Here is a 24,678-nt window from a genome sequence, read left to right as displayed (position 1 = left end):
ATGCCCTCCCTTTAAGAAAAGAGGGAAAGATTTCTGCTTTTGACCATCCATTTTTCCCCTCTATTTGTTATTTGATATTTGATATTTGTGGGTATTTGTAAAGCGCAAACTTTCGCTCCGGAAGGAGCATCTTGGCGCTGAGCATGCGTGTGGGAGATAGGTGGTGAAAGATCTAAATAGCTGCCAATACATAGGTATCTGATTGCTGATATACCCATGTCTTCAGTTGTTTCCTGAAGAGACTCTCAGTCTCGATCAGTCTGAGATTTACGGGCAAGTTGTTCCAAGCCCTTGCTGCCAGGACTGTGAAGGTTTTTCCACCCCTGGTTTTGTACTTGAACCTCGGGATCTTCGTGAGGTTGGCCCCTGAGGATCTCAGACATCGTACGGGGTTGTAATGAGTGAAGCGATTGACAAGGTAATGAGGACCTGTATTTTTCAGGGATTTGAACACTGTAAGTAAAAGTTTAAAAAGAATTCTCTTATGAAGTGGCAACCAGTGGAGGGAGTTCAATGCTGCTGAGGCCGAAGATTTTCTGGGGAGTTTCAACACTAATCTTGCAGCCGCGTGCTGTATACTTTGCAACTTCTTAAGGGTGGACTTTTTCACTCCTGCCATTAATCCATTGCAGTAATCGAGTCGGGAGAGTATTAGTGCTACCACGACCGATTTCCTAGCGGTGATGGGGAGGAAGTCAAATAATTTCTTTAGAGATTTAATTAGTCCAAAGCAGCAACCAGCCGTAATCCTGACGTGATCGTCAAAGGAAAGGGATGCATCAAATTGCACGCCCAGGTTGCGCGCAGAAGACACCGCACTAGGCGGGGCCTCTGAGTCTTTGGGCCACCAATCTTTCGGGCAGAAGGATACATTTTTACCCAATGGTATGATTTCGGTTTTCCCACTGTTGCATCTCAAGTGGTTTTTATTCAGCCACTGGAATACCTCGGTGAGACAATGCCGAAATCGCAGCTCTGTATCCATGCAGTTTTTGTCAATGGAGACGACAAGTTGAGTGTCGTCAGCATATGACGTGACAAGGATCCCATGGGACTCTATCACAGCGAGGAGGGGTGCCATATAGATGTTAAAAAGAAGTGGGCTTAATATGGACCCCTGCGGTACACCCGATGTAATGGGTTTTTCGCTGGATAGGTAGGGACCCAAGGACACAGATTGGGACCTATTGGACAAGAAAGATTTTACCCATGCCAAAGCTGTGTCTGTCACGCCAATCTCTCGCATTCTATCAATCAGGATGACATGAGAGATAGTGTCGAACGCTGCTGTTAGGTCAAGCAGGATGAGGACGGCTTGCCTTCCCTCATCCTGCAGGAACTTGATGGAATCAGAGAGTTCTATCAGAGCCGTTTCGGTGGAATGACCGGGGCGAAACCCAGATTGCTGGGGATGCAGGATGTTATGATTCTCCACAAATGTTTTTAGCTCCCAATGTACTATCTGTTCAGTGATTTTTCCTAGAACAGGCAAGAGTGAGATGGGGCGCATGTTGGTAAGATCTGTTGGAGATTTATTCTGCTTCTTCATCAGGGGTTTCACGATAGCCTTTTTCCATTCATTAGGCACTACTCCTGAATCAAGGGATGCGTTAATGATCGCGTTGATGTTAGGGTTTACTACCTCGATTAGATGTTGCAGAATGCGAGGAGGACAGGAGTCGGTTGGTGCTCCTGATTTGCAGGCCAAAATTGCCTTGTGGGTCTGCTGGAGGGAGACAGGTTGGAAGCTGCAAAGGGAAGAATGGTTGTCAGCTACCTGATGAGGAATAATCAAGGGAGAGGGAAAGTCCTTTTGAATATTGGCGATTTTTTCCACAAAGAAATCTGCAATTTGTAAAGAGCTTGATTACTTTAACAGGTGTACTGGTGCTAGCAAAGCAGGTCAGCTATTAGTAGTCAATGTCACATTTCTGCTACAAGAGACATGTCTTAAGAAGTTTTCGGAAAGTGAGATGATTTAAGATGGAACGTGTAGAGCTGGAGAAAGGGAATGTCACTTATTGATTGGCAGGTACAAAAAGGCTCTGCATCCTTGTTTGGATCTCCTACTTCTGGAAGGGGAGAAGTCTAACTAAGGAAGAGTGGAGCTTGTGAGCTCTGAGTATGCTCTGTAAAAAGATAGGACCAGTCCAGTACCCATAAACAACCTTGTAACAAATCTATGAGGCCTTAAAGATCTCTCTCTTTGCCATCAGTAGGCAATGAAGCTTGGCTAGCCATCCAGAAATATCAACCCATGTGTGAGAGGGGCATCAAAAGTCGAGCTGCAGAGCGCTAAATGATCATTTGGCGCTCTATAGAGCATTCGATTCATCAAGCTCTAAATTCTGACTCTCAGGTGGGGGGCGATGTCGGTTCCACTGGCTCCCCACCCAGAAGAGAAGCCAGTTCAAGATCCTCATGCACGCCGACAAAGCCCTCCATGACCAAGGACCTGCGTACATCAACCATTGACTCAGTTTCCACCAGCCCGCTAGACATCTGCGCTCCTCTTTATACGCCCTCGCACACATCCCTGCATCCGTCGCAGCCGCAGTGGCGGCAGCTCCTTTTCCTACACCACAGCCAAGACCTGGAACGACCTTCCTCTCAAGCTCCATACAGCCTCCTCACTAGCAGACTTCAGAAAGAGACTCAAGACCTGTTTCTCCGACAGAGACACAGCACCCAGATACCCCTAGGGGTAACAGTGCTGTGCTCTACAAATGCTGTTTGATTTATTGATTGAATGATGGCAATTTAGTTAGATTAATGGTGGACCACAAATGGAGACCAGTTGTGCTGTAAGATGAGAGTTCGAAATATCTCTTCAATAGGATGCTTGTGTGCTCCCTGGCTAGCCTTCTATCCAGGTACATCGCTCTGCTCACTCGGGGGCATATTTAACAAATATTCACACAACGTAGCATGCCACCTTGCTGCACGAAAGGGAAAAGCCAGGAATGCACTGTATTTAACATTATTTGGTGCATTCCTGCACTCTGCCTGTTAGTGATGGCGCACAAGCTGCTGCCTTGCGGCAATACAGGCACCTTTGCACCATGGTGCAAGGGTGCCTGCGTTGTAGGCAGGAATGTTTTTGTGCAGAAAGGTGCACCTTTCTCTAGAAAAACAATCCTCAGAGGCATTTTCTTCTGCAGCACATTTAGAAAGCGGAAACAACGAGGATATATGAAGATATTTCTTCTCGTTGCGTCTCTGGCGGGGAGGTGTGCAAATCTGACACATTCCCAGGTGTTGGTAAATCTGTTACGGTGTCAGCAAGCATGGGTGGATGAGTTGAAACACCCACGCTTCACCCATGGCATGACTTCATATAGCAGAATAATGCAAAGAAGCAATTTGCAATGTCTTGCGTTACTCTAGCTTTATCAAGCCATGCAGGGCTACGCAAGGTGGCCTTGCGTAGTTGGTAAATCTCATTTTATTTTATGCGTCACCCTGCGCCCCCTTGCGTGGCGCAGGGCAGCGCAAAACCTTTGATAAATTTGTCCTTCAACTTGGTGTTGTTCCTCATTTAACATCCTTCCCTTGATGAGCCTGTCTTCCTGGCTGGAAGCACCAATACCTAGGTTTTCTTGGCTGATTTTGTTTTGGCCTTTATGTCTCAAGACCCATGTTGTATTTTGACAGTTTGGTTCACTGGCAGCATGCATCGATCTCTATGTCCCTCTATGCCCCTCCTCCTCTAAACATACATTTTCCATTTTTGCATACTCTAGTCCCTTCTTTTCCAAAGGTATCTATCCACATTCTCTCGATGCACATCCTGTTTCCAGGGGTATGCCTTGAGCCACATGTTCTCCCTGGTAAGTCTATTTGCTTGGTAGTCTCCTTTAGTATCCTTGCTCTATCTGGGCATTATGTTCTGGAAATGTGCCCCATTCCCCATTCTCCATCTGGACCCTCGATTTACTGGTGGCATGTCTTCATCGCATTGCTTACAAAGGTTAAAGTGTTTTGGTGGTGGTATATCTCGACCCGCGGTTCTTCATGGCCAATCTGTTTTCTTGTTTTACCCTTTCCTTTCCCCCCTGACCACTTGTTTTCCCTGTTGGTGTGTCTTGTTCTACATGCTTTTCCTTTTCATTTGTTTTTCTGGTAGTGTGCCTCAATTCCCATGTTCTCCCTCTGGTTAGTCTCCATGTCTAAAACCCTCGTGCTCTGATTATCCAGATGGCTTTTGACTGCTAAGCCTCAATTTTGATGCTCTCTGGTTAGCCTGTTTATTTGGTGGTCTGCTTCGACACCCCTCCCCTCCCCCCAAGCTCTCCCTGTCCATTCTGTTTCCTTATCAGTGTGCCTTGATTCACCTGCTCTCGCTAATCAGTTTTCTAGAGGTCATATCTAAAACCTCATTTGTTTGTCCCGGCCAATCTGTTTGTTGAAGGATTTGCCTCACTTGCCATGCTGCTCATGGATAGTCAGCGATATCTCTCAGCTCCTAGGCTCTTCGCTTCCCTGCTCATATGCTTTGAACCCACTGTTCCCCCAAGTCAACCTGTTTTCTGGTGGTGTGTTTCAATTCTCCAGCTGTCCCGGATCGAAATATTTCCATTGGTGTTATGTCTTGATCCCTGTGAAGCCTCAGGCAAATTTCCTTGCCTTGTAGCCAAAGTGGAAAGCAGTGTTAGTCATATGGTACTGTATGGGTACATTATGTATTTTTGGAAGACATTGTATTAAAGTGCTCGAAGTTCAAACTTAAAAGTAATAAAAGTATTCTGAATAGTTCTAGGTGAAGCAGTGCCCCCCTGCAGAATGTGACGAGGGGCCTCCAAGCCTTCCATATCTCACAGATATTCATTGGTTTTGGGCTGCAGTGGCACTCCCTTGAAGGGGTTGGGGCCTCTCTGCACCTCAAGTGAAGCTCCCTGCCAGTGGCGAGTTCCCAGATTTGGAATTTGAATCATTTGGACTTACATGCATAAAACATGGAGTGCTGCATATATGTTATGCATATTTAGTGGCAACATGCATTAGCATTCGGCATTTTAATTGACCAGTCGGTTACTCATAGCACTTCATTACAATTTCTATTGCAATGCAAGTGAAAGGAAATTTGCAATTCTGTAATAACAACTGGAATTCCAAGCAAATGGCCTGCATTGCACTGGGCTCTATTGGACGTCAGTGTTATGATTCCCTATTTGGGACTGCATCTTCCCAAAATATTTATATCAAAAGAAAACTTTGGGGCATATTTACAAGTGAATGGCAAAGTGTGGCATTAAGCAAAAATTGCCAACGCCACGCTCCGCCGTTCTGAAAATGCAGGGATGCGCTGTATTTATAAGGGTACAGCACATCCCTGTGTTTTCCCTAGCGCTGGCGCTAAACTCATCTACCTAGCGCAAATGCAGGCACCCTAACACCATAATGCAAGGCTACCTGCGTTGAGGGAAGGATTGTGTAAGTGGAGGAAGGTGTTCCTTCCTGCACATACACAATCACTAATGGTGATTTGTAACTCCTATGTCTGCTGCATTAGGAAGCACACATAGAAGTTGCAACTCGTCAATTTTTTAATGATTGTTTATGTACAGGATACATCCTGCACCTAAACAATCATTCATGGCGATTTGCTGGTTCTATGTGTTCTGCACAATGCAGCACACATAGAAACAGCAAAAACGAGGAGAAATTAAACATTTCTCCTCTTTTCGCCATGTTAAAACCAGTCTTTCCCTGATCTTAATTTTGGCACTGCCCCATATTTACGCCACTCTTGTAAATAGTGGGCAATGTCAAAATCAGTGGGTATTGTGGCTGAATGCCCACCACATTATCCATTGCCCGTCCCTTTCATGCTAACTGTAGAGTGAAAGGGGGCCTAATTTACAAGGCAGCGTTAAGCCACATTAACACCACCTTGAAAATAAAGCGAAGGGATTATCGCCACAGGAACATCACAAAAAATGATGTTTATGTGGCGATAATCCCTTGTAAATATGCCTCTTTGTTTTATCTTTAGCCGGCACCTTGACTTACTATAACGTTTACCTTCATGATACATAGGGTTCTCAGCATTCTGTACTTTTTTTCACTAGGCTGTTTTACGAGCATTGGGACTTGTGAACAACAGTTGGCACAGTGATTTGTGCAACATGTGCAATAATTCACCTAACTATTTTACTGGGATCAGAATACAAGACTTGCGGCTAAACACAGGCCCTTGATGTAGATACCTTGCCAGCGAGCATTCAGCAGATGCCCTAACCTATTTTAATGCAGGTTATGGAAGAGAAATACTTGAATTAATCTGAGGCAAAGGCAGTCATTCTGGGTCTCATTCCAGACCATCGTTTCTAACCCACTGCGCCGTTCTAAAAGCAGACTTGCCTTATGCAAATCAGTAATGGTCCTCTTCCATTAGGAACAGTCCAGCCCAAACTGCCAGCCAAGATCCCCTCCAAATGGGAAAACAAGCAAGCCCAGACTGGTTTTGACCTACTTAGAAACCATCAGTGAGATGTAGCTTATGTTGCATAGCATAGTGAACATGGGACCCAAATGTGGTTATACCCGTCGTACTTAGGGCATCTACTGCCAAAACAACACGTGGTGGAAAGAATGCTTGAAGTCTAACCCACTGTCAATCGCTCCGGGCATCATTGCTTCTAACACATTTTGCAGCAACTGGACTTAGTCAGTTGCAGGTTGCACACAGGCCTCGGAAGGAGCTACCTAAAAAGACTGAACTCATCTTACCTTTTACTCTATAATACGGCAACAGAGGAGGGACAGCTCTCCTGTTCCCCATGGGAATCCCACTTGGCTTCTTTTGGTGATGCTGGGTAGTGATCATAAGAACTTGAGAAAAATCCTGGCAACTTGCCTAATGGGTCCTATTGGGACAAAAAAGTCCTCCGCATGGTAATGGACATGCATCGCTGCCCTGAGTACCCTAATTGTACTGATGTCTAGATCCCTAATGCAGATTTTTGTTGTCATAGGCAAACATGGAGCATGCGTGTGCACTATGACATAGGCCTGTCTCATGGATTGCGGTCTAATTGGAACAGGAGGGAAGCCTAAAGTGCTACCCTTATAGTGAAAGGCTACTGACTTTACTAAAAGTTAAGCAGCACGAGTGCGGTGGTAGCAGCATACTGTGTAGTGATCAGTAGGAATAAACAGGTCTTCATTAACCTGTCACTGGAGTGTGGCTTACAGGCTCACTCATTCAAAGTTTTGCTGCTGTGTGCTTAACTGACCCCTTGGCCGACATCGGGTTGTTGTAAAGTGCTGTGCAGTGCTTGAGTGATTTATCTGCGCTGGGTGTATGTGTGCCTGGGAAGGGTACACTGCAGGGGTAATGCAGTACTGGGCAGTGCATGCATTGTAAATGCATGTGTTGGATGTCTGCGTGCCTGTGAGTGGTGTAATATATGAAGGATGTAGAGCTGTGCGTTGCATGCATGGTAAATGTATGTGCTGGGTGTATGTGTGCCTATGAGCAGTACAGTATATGAAGGATACAGTCCTGTGCATTGTGTGCATATTAGATGCATGTCATGTGTGTATGTGTGCCTGTGAAGGGCACAGTACATGGCAGTTGGGGGTTCATTTTAGGAGACCCAGACCTGCATGGTGTAACATGAGGCGGTGGGGGAATCCTCTCCAGACAGATTTGTGTATTGTTGCATTCCTGGAAGCTGGGTGGGACACACTGGAGTAGGGTGGCCCAAGCTTCCACTGCACACTTAAAAGGCTGCTCTTTGATTCAGCGAGAAATTACAAGGAGATGGGGCTGATAAGGGAATCATAAAAACTAGGGCTGAATCCTTGGGCTAACATTTTGATACACATATCACTGTGGCTGACATTCAGGTGTGAACTCTAGTCACTCCCATGGCCTGTGTTGTGGGGCTATTAGCTTTGAAGTCACTCCTGCTGTGACTGACTGCTCTAAAGAGGAACAGAGGGCAGAGGAGTGGGCTCTTCTAAAGGAAGTAGACCCCCAACATAAACTTGAACAACTCTAAATCACTGGGTCTGGAAATCGCCTATAAGAAAGGGACCTCAAAACCAGACAACTTTCAGGCAGCTAGTCAAGCTGTGCAAGGAGGAGAAGCTCTACAAGACTTCTGCCTGTGACTAGGACTGGGGCCGAGGCCTGCTAGTCCCTCACTGCTGGGTGAGACATCATCACTCAGGGAATCCAAAACCGCTTGCCCTGGAGCACCAGCACCTCCCTGCTTCCCAAGACCAGTGTGCCCTGTGAGGAAGAGGAGAGTATTGGAGGGGGCGAGGTCCAGTCAAGAATCCTGTAGAGTGGATTCCCTGTGCAAGATATAAGACATGGCTGCTGCAAAGATTGGGTTCTTGCCCATGTGCTTAAAGAAGTGGGCAAGCCTCATTTGCCAGGGAAGGGCCTCCATGAATTAAGCGGTGGATGTCGCTGTACATATCAGGCATGAGCCTGTGTGCCATGTGTCGCCAGCGACCCCGTATGCCAGGATGGGCTGCCTGAACGTGAACTGCCCTTATCGTTGTGCCGATCAGGCTCAAGCCTGTGTGTAGTTTGGATTTGGTGACCGTGTATGCCAGGAGGGGCTGCCGTGTATGGACTTGTGTGCGGAGTGGGCCGTAGCCCTAGTGCGGTGAAGAGGGGCCACAGTGTAGGTATTTGCTGTGCCAATCGGGTCAATGCCTGTGTATAGCAGAGGAATTGGTGACCCTGTATGCCAGAGGGGGTCACCGGAACAAGTAAAAAGTGCAACTTATCCGGGAGTGTCACCAGAGCTTTGAGACCGTCATGGGATCTCCACGCACCTACATCGGGACATGAAACCAGCATCAGGAACTTTGCATAACCTTATCTACATTTAGGGGCAAACTGAAATACTTTTACTTTACCATAGAATTGGAGTGGGCTCTTGGGGCTGCTGGTGGGGCTTTCCCTGGATGTTGCCTTTAAGTGAATGGAGAATAACCTTGATCGCTAGAGTGAGGAAGGAGTGGACACAAGGAACTGTCTATGAAATACTAGAGCCCTGATCTCAGCGGGACTGTGTAGTTGTGGGTGAATGTCGTATTTGCCTTTGTTTTGATGAAATAAAATACTTCCCTTTTTTCATAAAAGTGAGTATTTGGCTGGACAATAAGTTATTGCTGCTGCTGCATGCATTTTAATTTGTGATTCTGTGTTCACCCCCTGTATCTAACCCCCACCTACCTCAAGGGAGCTTTGCATTGCTCGGACCATGCTAAAACTGAAAGTTAAGTGCTGAAGGAATACTTGCCCAGTTGCTCGGAATCCATACTAGGTCAGACCCTGGGACATCAGGAGTAATAGGCCTTAACCTCCACATTTGGGCCCAGTAGTTTCTGCTTGCCCCGTGGCCCTCTGAAAGGGGTTGTGAAAGGTGCTATGCCTACACTGGCCTATTCTGATAAGAACAGATTTATACTTAGAAGGTCCGCATCCTTCAATATATGCTGATTACACAGGCTTCTAGAAGAAGCATCGCCACAATGGCCAAATCCCACTTGCCTTGTGCTAAGACTTAGAAAATGGCTTTTGATATGCTTGTCTGGAAGGACATGTTTACTGTCCTTTGCAAACTGGGACTGTGCAGCAGGATGTTAAAACTGATTGACCTTCTGCACTCTATACAGACAGCCAGAATCAAAACTGTTGGTCTCATCTCCGACTCCCTCCCCATACAGCTATGCATGCGTCAGGGGCGCCCACTCTCACCCTTTCTTTTTGCGCTGGCAATCGAACATTTAGCTGGTTGCATGTGACAAAGTGGCTGTGACTACACAATTGTTCTGATTCACACAACACTGAGCTGGGATGGTGCAGTGAGCTAAATAACGGTGATGGATCAAGCCCTGATCTTTGGACTGGGTAAGAGTGGTCTGCTTAATTCAGACACTCTGTTCATCACCACCCCCTTTTCTGAATCGTTTTTGGCCACTATAGGTGTGGCAGGGTATACTCAGACATGAGTCCCTTGCTCACTGCACCATCAGGATTCAAGCAAGCCGGGCCGACGACGGCTGAAATGCCAGAAACCGGTCCCCGGAAGCTTGTCTCCTTTCTGGTGAAGAATTGGCTTGGTAGTTTAGTCTGCCCTGTTCCCATGATGCACTGGGCCAGGGACAGACTGATTTGCATATAGCCAGGTTCTGAGCTGGGATGGTGCAGTGAGCTAAATAACGGTGATGGATCAAGCCCTGATCTTTGGACTGGGTAAGAGTGGTCTGCTTAATTCAGACACTCTGTTCATCACCACCCCCTTTTCTGAATCGATTCACACAACACAGCACTTCAGTTTCCCCACAGCTCTTGGTCTGTGAACAGTAGTGAATCTGGGCCAGTGTGTTTACTCTCGTTGAACCCATCTGACTTGGGAAGTGGAACTGCTTTAAATCCTGTTAGCTGTCCTCTAGCTCTAAGTTGGTATTACCAATACTGTGATGCAAAGTTTCTACTGTGTTGATATATTACCATGGCTAAGGTATATTCAGAGCCAGTATCCAATATTTTGATTGATCTTGCTCATTCTGTTTGCTTTACAGGAGGAAGTTTTCCCCCGACTGCTCACCGTAAGAGTGATACAAGCCAGGAATATTGAATCTGGGGATTTGAGTAAGTACTGTGAGGAATCAGTGCTCGAGATAGCAGAAGTTTACAATTGGGACAGCGAAGAGCAGCCATCATCATGCAATCTCATAGAACATAGTATTTGTGACTAGTGGAATTTCCAGCTTGCGAGTTTGAAATTGTTGCTTTATACTGGTTTTTGAGCAAAGGATAAGTGGCTGAAATCAAACCAAATTTCCTGTTGGATTCAGTTGCATCAAGGGACTGGGTTTTAGCATCTAGTGGTATCTGTTGGGTACGACTAATATTTATTGTAATCATTAGAATGTCCAGTATTTTTCTGTTGCTTGCGCACATCACATTGTCCAAATCCCATATACTACAGGTGGATCAATTAGAAAACATTTACAATTGGTAAGTTTCCACTTTTGCCTCTCTCCTATCTTTTGTGTGTCTTCCCTTAAATGAGTGAGTTGAATACTCAGACGGAGTCACAAAGAAAGTCACTGATTGGCTCCTGTAGGTTTACTCCTATGTTTGTTTGGAACCAAAAGTCTTACCTATAAATTCATCAAGCATCCATTCTGCGATTCCTTATTAGCGAAAAATAAGGATTCGCTAATAAGGAATAGCAAAAGATTATGCATGAAGAACTCGCTTAAAAAAATAGCGATTTCTTAACATTTCTTAATTGCGACTCGCAAATTGCGAGTCGCAATTAAGGAATACCTCCCCATTCATTCCTATGGGCCTAGAGGCCCATAGGAATGAATGGGAAAACATTCTCAATTTGCGATTCTCAATTAGAGAATCGCAAATTGAGATTGCAATTTTCAAGGGTGTCAAAAGGACAGACACCCTGTTGCATTCCTGAAATCTGCACATGGGTACATCTTACACACAGACATGCCCTAAGGGCATGTTTTGCACTTTAGTGCATTTTTCAAAGTTTTTGCAAATTACCATGAAGTACAACTTTATGGTAATTTGCTCCCCCTGTTAGCGAAATCGCAATTTTTTTTACTTTGATGCATTTCATTTAAGTAATCTCAATTTGAGATTCCTTATATGCAATCCCAATTTAAGTAATCGCAATTTGGCGATTTCTTAAATTTGCTATTTTTGCATTAGGGATGATGCATCCCTAATGCAAAAATACTGGTCGCAAAGGGGCAGATTCTGAGAATCTGCCCGTTTGCGACCGGTTTTTAGCTTGATGCATCTATGCCTTAGTTTCTTGGTGCGAGAAATCACCCTCCTCCTTTTCGTGAAACCAAGCAGCATGGGTTTACCATGGTCAAAGCTTCTCATTTACATGGACAAACGTTATATTGACCCCTTCGCTGTGGGGTGTTGTCCCCCCGCTGTGCGGGGGGAGGAGGGCTGCGTGCGGCGCCGCCGTGCTGGTGACGAGCTAAGCTCGTCATGAGGTACAGCCGAGCTGCACTCATGACGAGCTGAGTTCGTCACAGCCACACCCGTTTTTGGACCGTTCAGCACAGCGGGGTAATTATCCCCACGTGCGAACGTTCCAACGGCCGTGACGACCTCAGCTCATCATGAGTGCAGCTCCTCTGTGCCTCATGACGAGCTGAGCTCGTCACCAGCACCCATGAAGTTAAGACAGCCTGCTGACAGCAAGACAAGAACTCAACACAGCCTCAACCAGAGGGAAACAGTTGGAGTTGGGTGTGGCATGCGGCCTACAGGCTCCCAGAAGGCAGAAGACAGCTATAAGGCTGAACTAGTGAGGAAGAGAGCCAGGCCACAAATGTACATGGTGCAGAACTTGGAAGCAGAGGGGAAACTACTGGAACAGTGCAGAAGTTGTGACCACCCACTCCAAGAACTGTGAGGCCACCGGTGTGTCACTTTTTGTGACGCACCAGCAGCGCATTTAACTGCCCCTTATTTACAAGGACAGGAAAAGCCACCCTGCGTTACTTTATTGTCCTTGGAAATATGGCCCCTTTACACGCAGCATTTTGCTTGAAGGGGCTTTCCATGGGTGTTGCTGTGGGTGTTCCCGTGGTGCAAGGGTGCCATTATCGGCGCATTGCAGCCCATTGTGCGCCAGCGCAGGGGAGACCACATGAATGGTACATATCATTGTAAATATGTTGCATCCCTGTGCTTTGAAAGTGCTGCAGCGTGGCACAGCCAAAGGGCTTGCGGTGCCGCGCTGCATCACTTTCTTGTAAATGACGCCCAGAGTTTTTAAAGGCGGGTGAGACTGAGCTGGTCTCCTAGTAGCCCCAGGGACCCAAAAGGTCACCAAGATTGAATTTACAATTGCGGAGGTTAGGTGCGGTTCAGCTGGGGGCGGGGGTTAAGAGCTGCTGTCTGGGGCCATGAGCGCACCAGTCAGAGACAGTTCCTAAAGGGTCAATATTTGGAAAAGCTGTGAACCTTTTGCACATGATGACTGACTGTCCCCCAGCCCTCCACCCTGACTTTTGGCAAGAGGCATCCTGCAGCCGAAGTTTGTGCTGTGCTCTTAGAAGGAAGCTTTCAGAGGCCACTTGTTAGTAGTGTGCTAGACATTTTCTTGGCTGACGATGCACAACAGAGAAGAAGCATAGAAGAATGGAACGTTCACTTTAAAATTCTGTATCTTAGAACTGGCTGATTGCATTTTTGTCATTTTGGTCTTATTTTAATCCTGAAATACTTTTCCGGTTTCACTGAGTGAATTCTCCATTCAAGAGTTGTGTTGGTGCTCATGCAGTCCCTGAAGTAATCTTCCATCTTGGTCTGGGGCTATGAAGGGGTAGACGAGGCTGCCTAGGCTGAACTAGAAGCTGGTTTTGACCGGTGTTGGGAGAATGGACCCCACTGAACGCCCTGGCTTCCTTCACTTGGAATTCAAAAAGAATTCCAGGAGGTTCTCCTGCAAAGCCTCCAATTTCACAGCTTTCAGGAAGTGTCCTAGACATGTTGTATCTCTTGATAATTTGAACCCTAAAATGCTTACACAACTGCAGTATTTTTAATTTGTTATGGTTGTTTCTAAAAGATAAGCTTTATTTATTTTGTTTAATGCAGTTTTTTATGGCAAACTGTGCTTTCTGATACCTCACAGTGAGAACATAATGTAAATCTTAAGTAGAATACATGTTTTAAAACATAACCGAGAGGTGCAGCATGAGCACATATTTCTTTCCAAAATGTGTGTACCTGTGGACTTGTTTTCTGCTTAGTGGAAAACTGAGGGGCATATTATCAAGACAGGCGATAAAATTATCACCGCTTTATCGGCAGAAAACTGCCGATAAAGCGGCGATAATGGATAACATGGGCAATTGGAATTCCATAGAGCATATTATCAAGCCCATTATCGCCGCTTTATCAGCAGTTTTCTAATACGCCCCCAAATGCTTTAGATATTTTCGCTGGTAGTGGAAAAGATATTGCAGCATGTCTGGGCATGCAGGCAAGACAAACAAATGATTGTTTGTTGCTGAATAATCCTTTGACTAGGCTGCGTATTAAACCCCACAATATTTATTTTCTATGACACAGTCCGTCATTATGTATCCGCGGGTGATGGAACAACAACATAGCTAGATAATAATGTCACAAAAAATGCTGCATAGCTTTGCTTTTAATTGCATGACTAGCCACATCACTCACATTCCGGTGACACATAATTCACCTTTTTAAGCCACATGATTTTGTTGATTATGCCTGATCGTTCTTCCTCCGTTGCTATTTCTTAGAGCTCTGCTTATAACACTTTTGAGCACCCATATAATAAAAGAGCCAACATGGATATTTGCCTATGTAAACAATGAGTCTTTCTTAACCAAATCTTTTGCAAGTCTCTCATGCACTCTGCATTAGAAGACATCTTCCCTGCCGTCTCTAAAGGACCAGCATGATGTTTTAAGTGATCCATATGCCGGCGAGGCGTGGCATTGCAGAGGTTGAGTCATGTACTTCTCAATCTGCTATGTGCACCATTAGCCATTCATCATTCCCTAGCACACTTTACTGCTTGACCATCCCTCATTCCTCAGTGTAGACATTTCTACTGCACCTCTGAATGGCACATGGGATTCTAGACACTGAGATGCCCTCTTCTCTCCATGGCACACTGGAAGTCACACCATGCTCTCTACCCTCAATTGCCTCTCATGCTATAACAGTAGATTTGAAAGGGGCACCTGAGTGTAGACACCTCATGTGCCTATGTATTGCATATGGCTTTTTTCACACTCTACTGCCAGAAATGTGTATTCAATGGCATGTGTGGCTGTAGATAGACATGCTCTGCATACTCCTGCTATCTAGTGTTGGGTTCGGAGTTGTGCAAGTTGTTTTTCTTCGAAGAAGTGTTTCGAGTCACGAGGTTGAATGACTCCTCCTCTTGTGACAATGTGTATGGGCATTGACTCCATTGTTGGATTGTTTTCTCTTTACCTACAGGTTAGGACGTGTGTCCCTTCGCTCCATTTTTGACTCCGTTACGATTCAACCTTTGGCATTTTCTCCCATGCTTCTGTTGCTATTGTACAGTGTGCATCTTTTCCACCTGCACTTTGACAATCAATCGCACCTGTTCAACTCTTTTTAACTGAAGCCACCTTGGGGCTCCGCCCTTCGGGCCTACCTTCCACATCCCTACCAGTTTTTCCAACAATGTTCTGTTGATAATGGAACGCACACCTTTTTGGTTCTGCCCCCGTTGCAACACGAAATATCCCCATATCAATCGGAACTCAGTGTTCAGCTTGTGCTTGTCCCCCAAGCACAACAAACCGATTTGCACTGTGTACAAGTCATTACAGTCCAAAAAGACCCTTTAGGATTGTAGAGCCTGTCACCTAGAGATGTCCTACTGAGCCACTGATGATACTCCCAACATATTCGGTGAGAAGCATTCCCAGGAGCAACCATCGCTCGAAGAGGAGGAGTCCTTCTCCATCGATTAAAGTTCTGGCTCCGGGCTTGAGGTTGACTTTGAAATAGAGGACATTATGCCAGCTCAACAGCCTGTGAGGACAACTCCTCCTGCTCATGTCCACCAGTCTAATCCAGCAAAATAACATTCGGTACGTCTGGCCTCAGAATCATCGGTCCCTGGGCCACCAATGTTGTCCAGCCATGTTAGGCACTGAAAAATCATTACGTACGCCCGCCTTCAGGCTTAGCGTCGAAAGTGCATTGAGATCAGCTTCATCTCACTGAGACCAGCAATCAGCACCATCTCGATCTTCGGTGCCAAGTTGGCAGTCGATATCAGCATCCTTGATGCCCAGCACACCTTTCACCTTGAAACGGAAAGATTTGGAGCCGAAAAAGTCAAAGCCGAGTTCTAAGCCCTGTCCCAAAACACAGGTGGAACTAATCCTGCATAAGTTACAAGAAAAATTGGACACACAACAGAAAAAAAAATCATATCCAGGTTGATACTGAGCGAATACTGGCCAAACCTACCTTTCCTCCACCACCTCAAAGGAAGCTTACCTTTGGCAAGTCTTTGGACATGCCAGCACCTCCTAAAAGGAAAACTATGGACAAAGCCTACATCCCTCTACTACTCCCAACTCCCATACCGATTCCACCTCTACCACATTCACCTTCACCCCCACCTCTACCTCTACCTCCACCTCCACCACTACCACACTCTCCTGCACCACCATCTCCTGCAGGAGAACCACTAGAAGACTTGCCACAGGGGTCTCCATACTCAGACACCAGTGGTTATTGGGGGGGGGGGGGCACAGGGAGATGAAGCCTTGGACAACTATGACATCGATCAGCCTGCTGACACAGATCCTAATCTTTATCCTGCACATACATCTCTTTATTAAGATGTTACCTCTTACTAGGAGGTTATAGGAAGGGCTGCTGCTTTTCTTAATGTGGAGCTATATATATATACAAAGAGCCTTTAGAAGAGGAGTTCCTCTTCACCACACTTTCCACCACACATAGGGCTACCAAATACCTCACCATATTAAAAAGCATGCGTAGGCATACTGATGACATATTTTAAGACCCTATGAAGGCTCGGTGGTAACACTTAGGATACATAAGAAATATACACCAGAACCATCTGACCCTATTTACATGAAAGTAGACACAGCAGCAGACCAAGGTCAAGCACATAGATTCCATTAGTTTCAAATATTTTACATAGGTGCAGCTACTCCCGTTACCCGCTGCTGGGGGATGTCTAATATAAGAAATGGAAGGTGCACTCTTATAAGGAGTCAATCAGAAAGAAAGTATTTTTTCAAAAGTTCTCCTCTTTATTCATGTAGTTTTTTTCTCATAAAACCGGCACAGCCAACACGTTTCGTTCCCCTAATCCTAGTGCCACAGGAACTTCATCAGGGCGTACACAGAGTTTAAACAGGACACAAAATTCACGATTGTCCTCAGTATGCAACGTCACCAAAGTTGGATCGTCTTAAACATTAAGGTCAGAGTAGATCTCTATCATGTAATAAGTTGGTTTCCAATGCCAATATTGTGGGTTTAAAAAAATAAGTAACAGTGTTGTCACTCCCTTAGTTCTCACAGTTGGTCCTGTACACCACCACCAGTGGGGATAAGCATCAAATAGCGATATAAAGGCACCAACAGCGTATCCTTAACTAAAGGGTCCTCCTATTATCCTACACAGGATCATGTCAGAAACTACAAAATTCAAAACGAGGATGCCCAAAATATATAGTGATTCTCAAAGTTCGAATTCAAGCTATTGTCTAGCACCAGATCAAGTCAGAAAATATGGAATTCAAAGAGAGGATACCCAAATTGTATAGTGATTCTCAAAGTTCATATTCAAGCTCCTTTTATGTACAGGAGTCCTGAATGGCATGCTAACCGGTACAGTATACGTAAGTATACAAGTCGTCTGCTCTTTGGAATTCAGCGGCTCCCATGCGAGTCAGTGGATCCCACGTGGCATATTAGCCGAAAAACACCTTAGCGTCCTGTAGTTTGGCACAACACTCCCTATAGCCTGGTGCCGGTTTACAGCACGCATTGAAAAAGGAAAATGCCTGCAGTTATTGCTTTTGTGCAGGAAGGTGCCCCTTCCAGCACAAAAGCAATCTCCCCATGACGCAGGCATCCTTGCTCCATGGTGCAAGGGTGCCTGCGCTGGCGCATGGCAGCTGTTTCTGCACCAGCGCAGCGGAGACGACAGGAACGCGACATATCATTGTAGATATGTTGCATTCCTGTGCTCTGAAAGTGCCGCAGCGTGGCGCAGACTTTGGTGACAGGTGGGTGGAGGTGGCGGAGTAGGTTTCTAACTTCGAACTGCTTGAGTATTTACGGACATTTTCCTTCGGGCCAATGAGTGTGTATTAAGAATGTCTGTAGAGTTTGAACTGCATTGTATTCACATTCATGGACAATTTGTGTCAATTTTCCTAACCTTGAAGGTCTGTAGTATCTGGGTTTGGTAATAGTACAGAAGTGGAGTAGTGTGGCTCACTGGTTAGAGGCGGCAGACCCGGAAGCAGAGGTCGGCCCGGGACCAGGGTTCGATTCCCGATGCGGCTGGGTCTTGGGCCATGGTCAGCGGACACGATAATTCTCGCCTCGGTGCCTACTCCAACCATGGGTCCCACTCAGCAACTCTGGGCAATAGCTTGCTTAATCTCTACTAACGGCCCCATCAGTGCCGGGGATGCTTGTCTTCACCTTAGAGATGCCTAGGAGGGACCATCTCACAGGGAAAGCCAGGATGGGTACCCCAGCGGTATACAGCGCCGGGACGCCCCTTTGCTGGGGCAGCTTTGCGCTTTACAAGTATACGACATTTAACATACTAGGGGTTGGGGAAATAACATATTCACATATTATTATTAGTTTTCATTTTCATCCAAAATATTATTTTACAACTTATGCCACTGCTTAGGTCCACCTAAACCGGCGAAGTGTACTAAATGCGATATGTTGGTGTACAAGCCTCTGGCCAGTCTAAGACGTTTTCAGAAAACACCAAAATCTATTCATACTTGTGGAAATCAAAAGTGTGTGATTAACGCATATTCTGCATCATTTATGCAAATGTACAAACACCTTTCTATGCCTAATGCAGCGTTGTCATTTGCAAGAATATACAAATGCATGATTTAAGGCGTTTTTTCCTTGTGACTCACGTGATTTCACTATGTCATTTATCACGATGAATACCGTTCACCACCATGATCACAATGCTTGTCATCTTTTTGTTCAGTCACAGGAGCTGACTGCTTTGTGAACCTGTCCATGCCGTCCGCAACAGACCGAAAATTCACCACAAAAACCGTCTCGAACTCCACTGGTCCCTATTGGGGCGAGTCCTTCCAGTTCACCATCTACGGCAACATCAAGGTGGGCCACCATAAGCAATATTAATATTAACCTGTATTTCTAACTTCTTGCCACGGGCACTGGCCTTGTAGCACTATAAGTAGCAAATGTTACTAATACCTGACGCAGTGGTATCTATGCATGAACACTTAGAAGGATGGGCGGAGGAAAGCATCGAACCTAGACTTTTCTGGTTACTCACTGCTTCGAGTAGCAGAATCGGTAGCCCGGTGATCGATTGTACTACTTCGTAAGTAGCCATTGGAGGTGGTTTCCACATATATAATTCTGGTTTCTCTATCTAAAATGCTTCTCGGTTGAGTTAGTAATATGGATATTCTTTTGGTTTTCACATTTGTTTGTTGATTTAGGAGCTATGGAGTAAATCCAATTGCCTTCTTCAGGTTTGCCGTAGAGATGCCCAGTGTACGGCACAGACCATCTTAAAGTTTGGGTCCCATGTAGAAGGGCCAACTTATTTCTCAGGTTTTTATCCAACACAGTGATAGACTAACAGGTTGGCTAACATGAGGCGGACGGAAGCCCTCTCCCTGGTGTTAATGTTGGAATGGCACTGCACATGGGCATGGTGGAAATGCATGAACAACATGGACATTAAGAAGCAAGAGGCTCTTATGCAGAAACCCCAAGGTGCTAAAAGGGGTTCATGATGTGATGGAAATTCAAATATACTGATATGAGCAGTGCTTAATTTGAGCCTGTGGTTGCCAGTAGGACTAACCGGCACTCATTTGTGTGGACCAGCACTTATTTTCCCTCATTAGACATTGACCAATAGCAAGAGGGGAAAACAAACACAGGGGAAAGAAGGACGAGAAAGACGGGGGGGGGGAAACATCACAAACGTAGAAAGCAGGACCCTACAAGAGAGAGAAAGGGTAGGGGCTGTCTGGTAGTGGATTAAAAAGTCATGACGTGGATTCACGTTTACGCATTTGGAGTGCCAACATTTAATAGCATTGTCTGGGAGCTTCTGAGCAGAGCTTTGGGCACAGACACTGACTCTTTTACAAAGTAAGCACTGGATATAATTGAGCCAGAGAATAGTGTGCAGGAATGACCGGTCCAGGCATCAAATGCCACTGGTGGTAACAGTGTGTGTGTCACAAAACAATTCATAGTTGATTGACTGGGCGTTCCTGCATCATAAATATCAACTTTGCTCTGAAGGACATCTTCGGACATCCTGGGAGTTTTGAAAATGTTCAGTCCACCTTCAAGATCGACTAAACATTTATTCTGGAGGAGTTTGGACATGTTATTGACATCCCCTAGCATGACTCAGAGGGTTATATACATTGCTTAATTTGTCAAAAAAAATGAAGTGCCAAGGCACAAGGTATTTCTCATAGGTCCACTTCAGTTGCTGCAACACACATGGCACTTTAAACTTCAGGTTTAAGTCCCAGTTTTATCATTTTTTAAAGATAAATTAAGCAATAAAATGCTCCACTAATGAGCTTTGATTAAAAATTACACACACAGCGCCACCATGCGTTGGCTATTCATTAGTAGGTGCTGGTGCTTCCTTCCTTAGACATCTGTCAAGTTCTTCCAACACTGCTTCATTTTCACCAGCAGAGACTCCTGCAATAGCTTCTCACTTGCCGTGTTACCTCGGCTCTTTCTTCTCTCCTAAGCATCCTTTTTTTTCCATGGCCGATGTCACATTCCAGTTGCCCGGCACTTCCTCGCTTCAGTTCTTTTATATCAACCCTTTTTTCAGACTTAGTTCAGTATTGTGATTGAGTTAACCCAAAATTCCTCATGCTGTGGTAAATCTAGGCGTAATGCCTTTTTTTCCAAAATTGTTAGTGCCTTTGTTGAGTGCATTATGGCCCTTATATTTAGGGTTTGGGTCATTTATATAGGGAATAACTTCAGTTAGGAACATTATTGGAACTTTGTCTGCACTTTCCCTCAGGTAGTTACCGCAATTCTTTCGCTGGGGGTGACCTGCATGTTACTTCAATCATGTAATGTGATAGTTACACATTACTGCATGTGGTATTACTCAACCTAGTTTTCTGAGTAAACATTTTGGTGGAATATATCTAAAAATGTCCTTCTTGCCAGCTGTGCTACCGCCACCTCCCTCACATGATCAGACCATTCCAAAGCTCCCCTTCATGAGCCCGTTCCAATGCTTCCCATGACAAGTCCATTCCAAAGCTCACCTGACGAGGCCGTTCCAAAGCTCCCTATCATGAGTCCATTCCAGAGTTCCCGTTCATGAAACCATTCCAAAGCTCCCCTTCATGAGGCCATTCCAATGCTTCCCATGACAAGTCCCTTCCAAAGCTCCCCTTCATGAGGCCATTCCAATGCTTCCCATGACAAGTCCATTCCAAAGCTCCCCTTCATGAGGCCATTCCAATGCTTCCCATGACAAGTCCATTCCAAAGGACGAGTCCATTGTAAAGCTCCCCCTCATGAGGCCATTCCAAAGCCCCTCTTCATGAGGCCATCCCAATGGTCCCCAGGACAAGTCCATTCCAAAGCTCCCCTTCATGAGGCCATTCAAATGCTTCCCATGACAAGTCCATTCCAAAGCTCCCCTTCGTGAGGCCATTCAAATACTTCCCATCATGAAACCATTCCAAAGCTCCCCATGATGAGACCATTCCAGAGTTCCCGTTCATGAAATCATTCCAAAGCTCCCCATCATGAGTCCATTCCAGAGTTTCCGTTCATGGAACCATTCCAAAGCTCCCCTTAATGAGACCATTCCAAAGCTCCCCTTAATGAGGCTATTCCAAAGCTTGCCTAATGAGTCAATTCCAAAGCTCCCCTTAATGAGGCCATCCCAAAGCTTGCCTAATGAGTCAATTCCAAAGCTCCCCTTCATGAGGCCATTCCAAAGCTTGCCTAATGAGTCAATTCCAAAGCTCCCCTTCATGAGGCCATTCCAAAGCTCCCCTTCATGAGTCCATTCCAGAGCTCACCTGTTGAGTCCATTCTAGAGTTCCCGTTCATGAGACCATTCTGAAGCTTCGCATGACAAGGCCATTCCAAAGCCCGCCTAATGAGTCCATTCCAAAGTTCCCGTTCATGAGGCCATTCCAAAGCTTGCCTAATGAGTCAATTCCAAAGCTCCCCTTAATGAGGCCATTCCAAAGCTTGCCTAATGAGTCAATTCCAAAGCTCCCCTTAATGAGGCCATCCCAAAGCTTGCCTAATGAGTCAATTCCAAAGCTCCCCTTCAGGAGGCCATTCCAAAGCTTGCCTAATGAGTCAATTCCAAAGCTCCCCTTCATGAGGCCATTCCAAAGCTTGCCTAATGAGTCAATTCCAAAGCTCCCCTTCATGAGGCCATTCCAAAGCTCCCCTTCATGAGTCCATTCCAGAGCTCACCTGTTGAGTCCATTCTAGAGTTCCCGTTCATGAGACCATTCTGAAGCTTCGCATGACAAGGCCATTCCAAAGCCCGCCTAATGAGTCCATTCCAAAGTTCCCGTTCATGAGGCCATTCCAAAGCTCCCCTTCATGAGGCCATTCCAAAGCTCCTGTTCATGAGGCAATTCCAACTCTCTCCATGATGAGGCCATTCCAAAGCTTGTCTCCACTGAAACCCTTCTGCAGAGCTTGCTTTCTCTGACCTCCCACACCAGATGCCACTTGTACTTTCCCTCTTTGCAGACAGCTCCATACAAATATCCCAAACACTAAAACATTAATCTATGGCTAATCCTTCATTATCAGGTATCTTACAACTGTACGCACCATTCCCTTGCAGTTCATGAATGAGCTCAGTGCAATGAATGAGATTTGTCACTGGTTGAACACACTTAATTTCATCAAAAGTATAGGAGCAGTGGGTGTGACATTACAAGCCTTTTCACCCTGATGACATCGCAGGCAGTGACGTCATATGAACCTTGGCTCTGATTGTGCGCTGGAGGATATATTTGGGTATTTGGACAGAATATGGGAAACAGAAATGTCAGGGACCAAAATATCCTGTCAAGAATATCGAGGACACAAATATCGGGAAGGTCATTTTCTATATGTAAGCAAGCCTTATTATATATAACTTCACATATATGTACCTTGATGATATATACATGTATCTTCTAGGTACCTGGAGTTAAGAATAGTAAATCTATATTTACCTATTTGCACTTCCTGTCTCCATATTTTATCCTCAATTTTCTTGACGGAATATTACGTCCACACGATATTTCTGTTTCTGATATTCGCCCATAGGATTGCCACCTCTACTTACCATGCTCTTCTGTCTCTCATTAGCACATCCTGCACATGACACTCATGGACGAAGATGTGATCACCAAAGACGACCACCTCTACACCGTCTACTTTGACGTGGGTAAACTCACGTCTGACGAGACCGTCAAGAAGTGTTTTTCTCTGACTTCAGAGGTGAGAACTGTTATTATATTCAAGATGTTGGAGTAAGACTCATAACTGCTGTTTTTAATCAATTAGCTTTCATTATGATTATGTATGTGTTTGTAGTATTGCTTCCACCTTTGGAATTGAATTCCCTTCAGTTGATGGTATAGAAAATAGCATGCAGCTGGGACCCTATTAAATAAACATTGTACTTGGCGCACAGCAGGGCAAATTTATTTTGCTGCTTGTGCACTGGAGAATGCAGAAAACAAATTTTGCTCCAGGCTCTACTATAGAAATATTTCAGCACCCGGTTACAATTAGAAGAAATTAATTGTGTGACCATTTTTAAACAGCAGTAGCACAGTTCTTCCTTAAAAATCAAGTTACTGGTGTAGTAAAGATTGTAGCAGAGAACGCCCTCTCTAAGAGTGACCTTCTTTAAAAAAATGAAAATAGAACAATCTTTGATAATTTAAAAAAATATATATTTTCAAAAATGTTCAATAAGCAGTTGAAAAAAATAGTACAACCTGAAGTCTGCATGCTTGCTACTTAAGTATTGAATAATGAGGCAGGCTCATTTTGTCTCAAAATAAATCGAATCTGCAGCAGAAAAAAATATCAGGGTCTTGTCCGGACTTGCCTCTTCCATTTTGTAAACTCTCTGCACAGCTCCTGCACACATCTAACAGTTAAATTGTTGTGGACAGGTAGTGTTGATAAAATTACTTTAAAATGGACATGACTCCACCTCTCAGGACTACAGGTGACATACATCTGCAAGCCTAGCGCACTCTTTTTGTGCCTACAATATGAGGGGTGAGAGTGACCCAACTCACAAACAGAATTCCTATGCCTACATTTTTTTAAGAAGGACATTCATTAGCATGGTGTCCCTTCTAGAAGGGCATCTGTCACTAACGTGTTTGTTTTCTTGAAACCGAAAGTAAAACATCAGGATCATTCTGTGAACAGTCCTGAGATGTGAGTTATCTTGATTACAACCTGAGGCTTCAACTAATCTTTATCTTCTTGTCCTGACAGGGAAAAGAGGAACTTGAGATGGAATTCAGAATGACAGAATCGTAAGTACCGAAGAAACATTGAACTTCTTCAAGTTGTGTATGTTTATGCAACCAATGAGTAGTCCACGAAAACATGTAGAATTGATCTAATATTTAACCAATATGCTCATCGTTTTGGAGGATAACTAAACAATACTTTTGTTGAACTTAGGGACATATTTATCAGTGAGGTGCATCACCCTTGTGCCCTACAAGGGTGCAGAAGGTGACTCTATGCCTAAGTCAGATATATCAAGCCACACCAGGCAGCACAATCACTGCGTTGCGTTACTCTGCCACAGGGAGGCTTTCCATGGGGGAGCGTCGGTGTCCCTACGC

General features: G+C 45.1%; 1 protein-coding gene across 2 annotated transcripts in view; it reads left to right on the top strand.

Annotated features, from left to right (window-relative positions):
* Nucleotides 1–24,678, top strand: part of LOC147689747 (cytosolic phospholipase A2 delta-like) — a 164,854-nt gene that overhangs the window by 26,173 nt on the left and 114,003 nt on the right. For both annotated transcript variants that reach the window (XM_086937227.1, XM_086937226.1), the window contains exons 2-5: nucleotides 10,555–10,624; nucleotides 18,783–18,919; nucleotides 23,168–23,299; nucleotides 24,320–24,360. In XM_086937227.1, the coding sequence (XP_086793353.1) occupies nucleotides 10,555–10,624; nucleotides 18,783–18,919; nucleotides 23,168–23,299; nucleotides 24,320–24,360 (380 nt within the window). The remainder of the gene's footprint in view (nucleotides 1–10,554; nucleotides 10,625–18,782; nucleotides 18,920–23,167; nucleotides 23,300–24,319; nucleotides 24,361–24,678) is intronic.

Source organism: Lissotriton vulgaris, chromosome 9 (assembly GCF_964263255.1).
Source record: "Lissotriton vulgaris chromosome 9, aLisVul1.2, whole genome shotgun sequence".
In the NCBI taxonomy this organism is placed as follows: domain Eukaryota; kingdom Metazoa; phylum Chordata; class Amphibia; order Caudata; family Salamandridae; genus Lissotriton; species Lissotriton vulgaris.
Note: the sequence above shows the minus strand (reverse complement) of the source record. Positions and strands in the feature narration are given on the sequence as shown.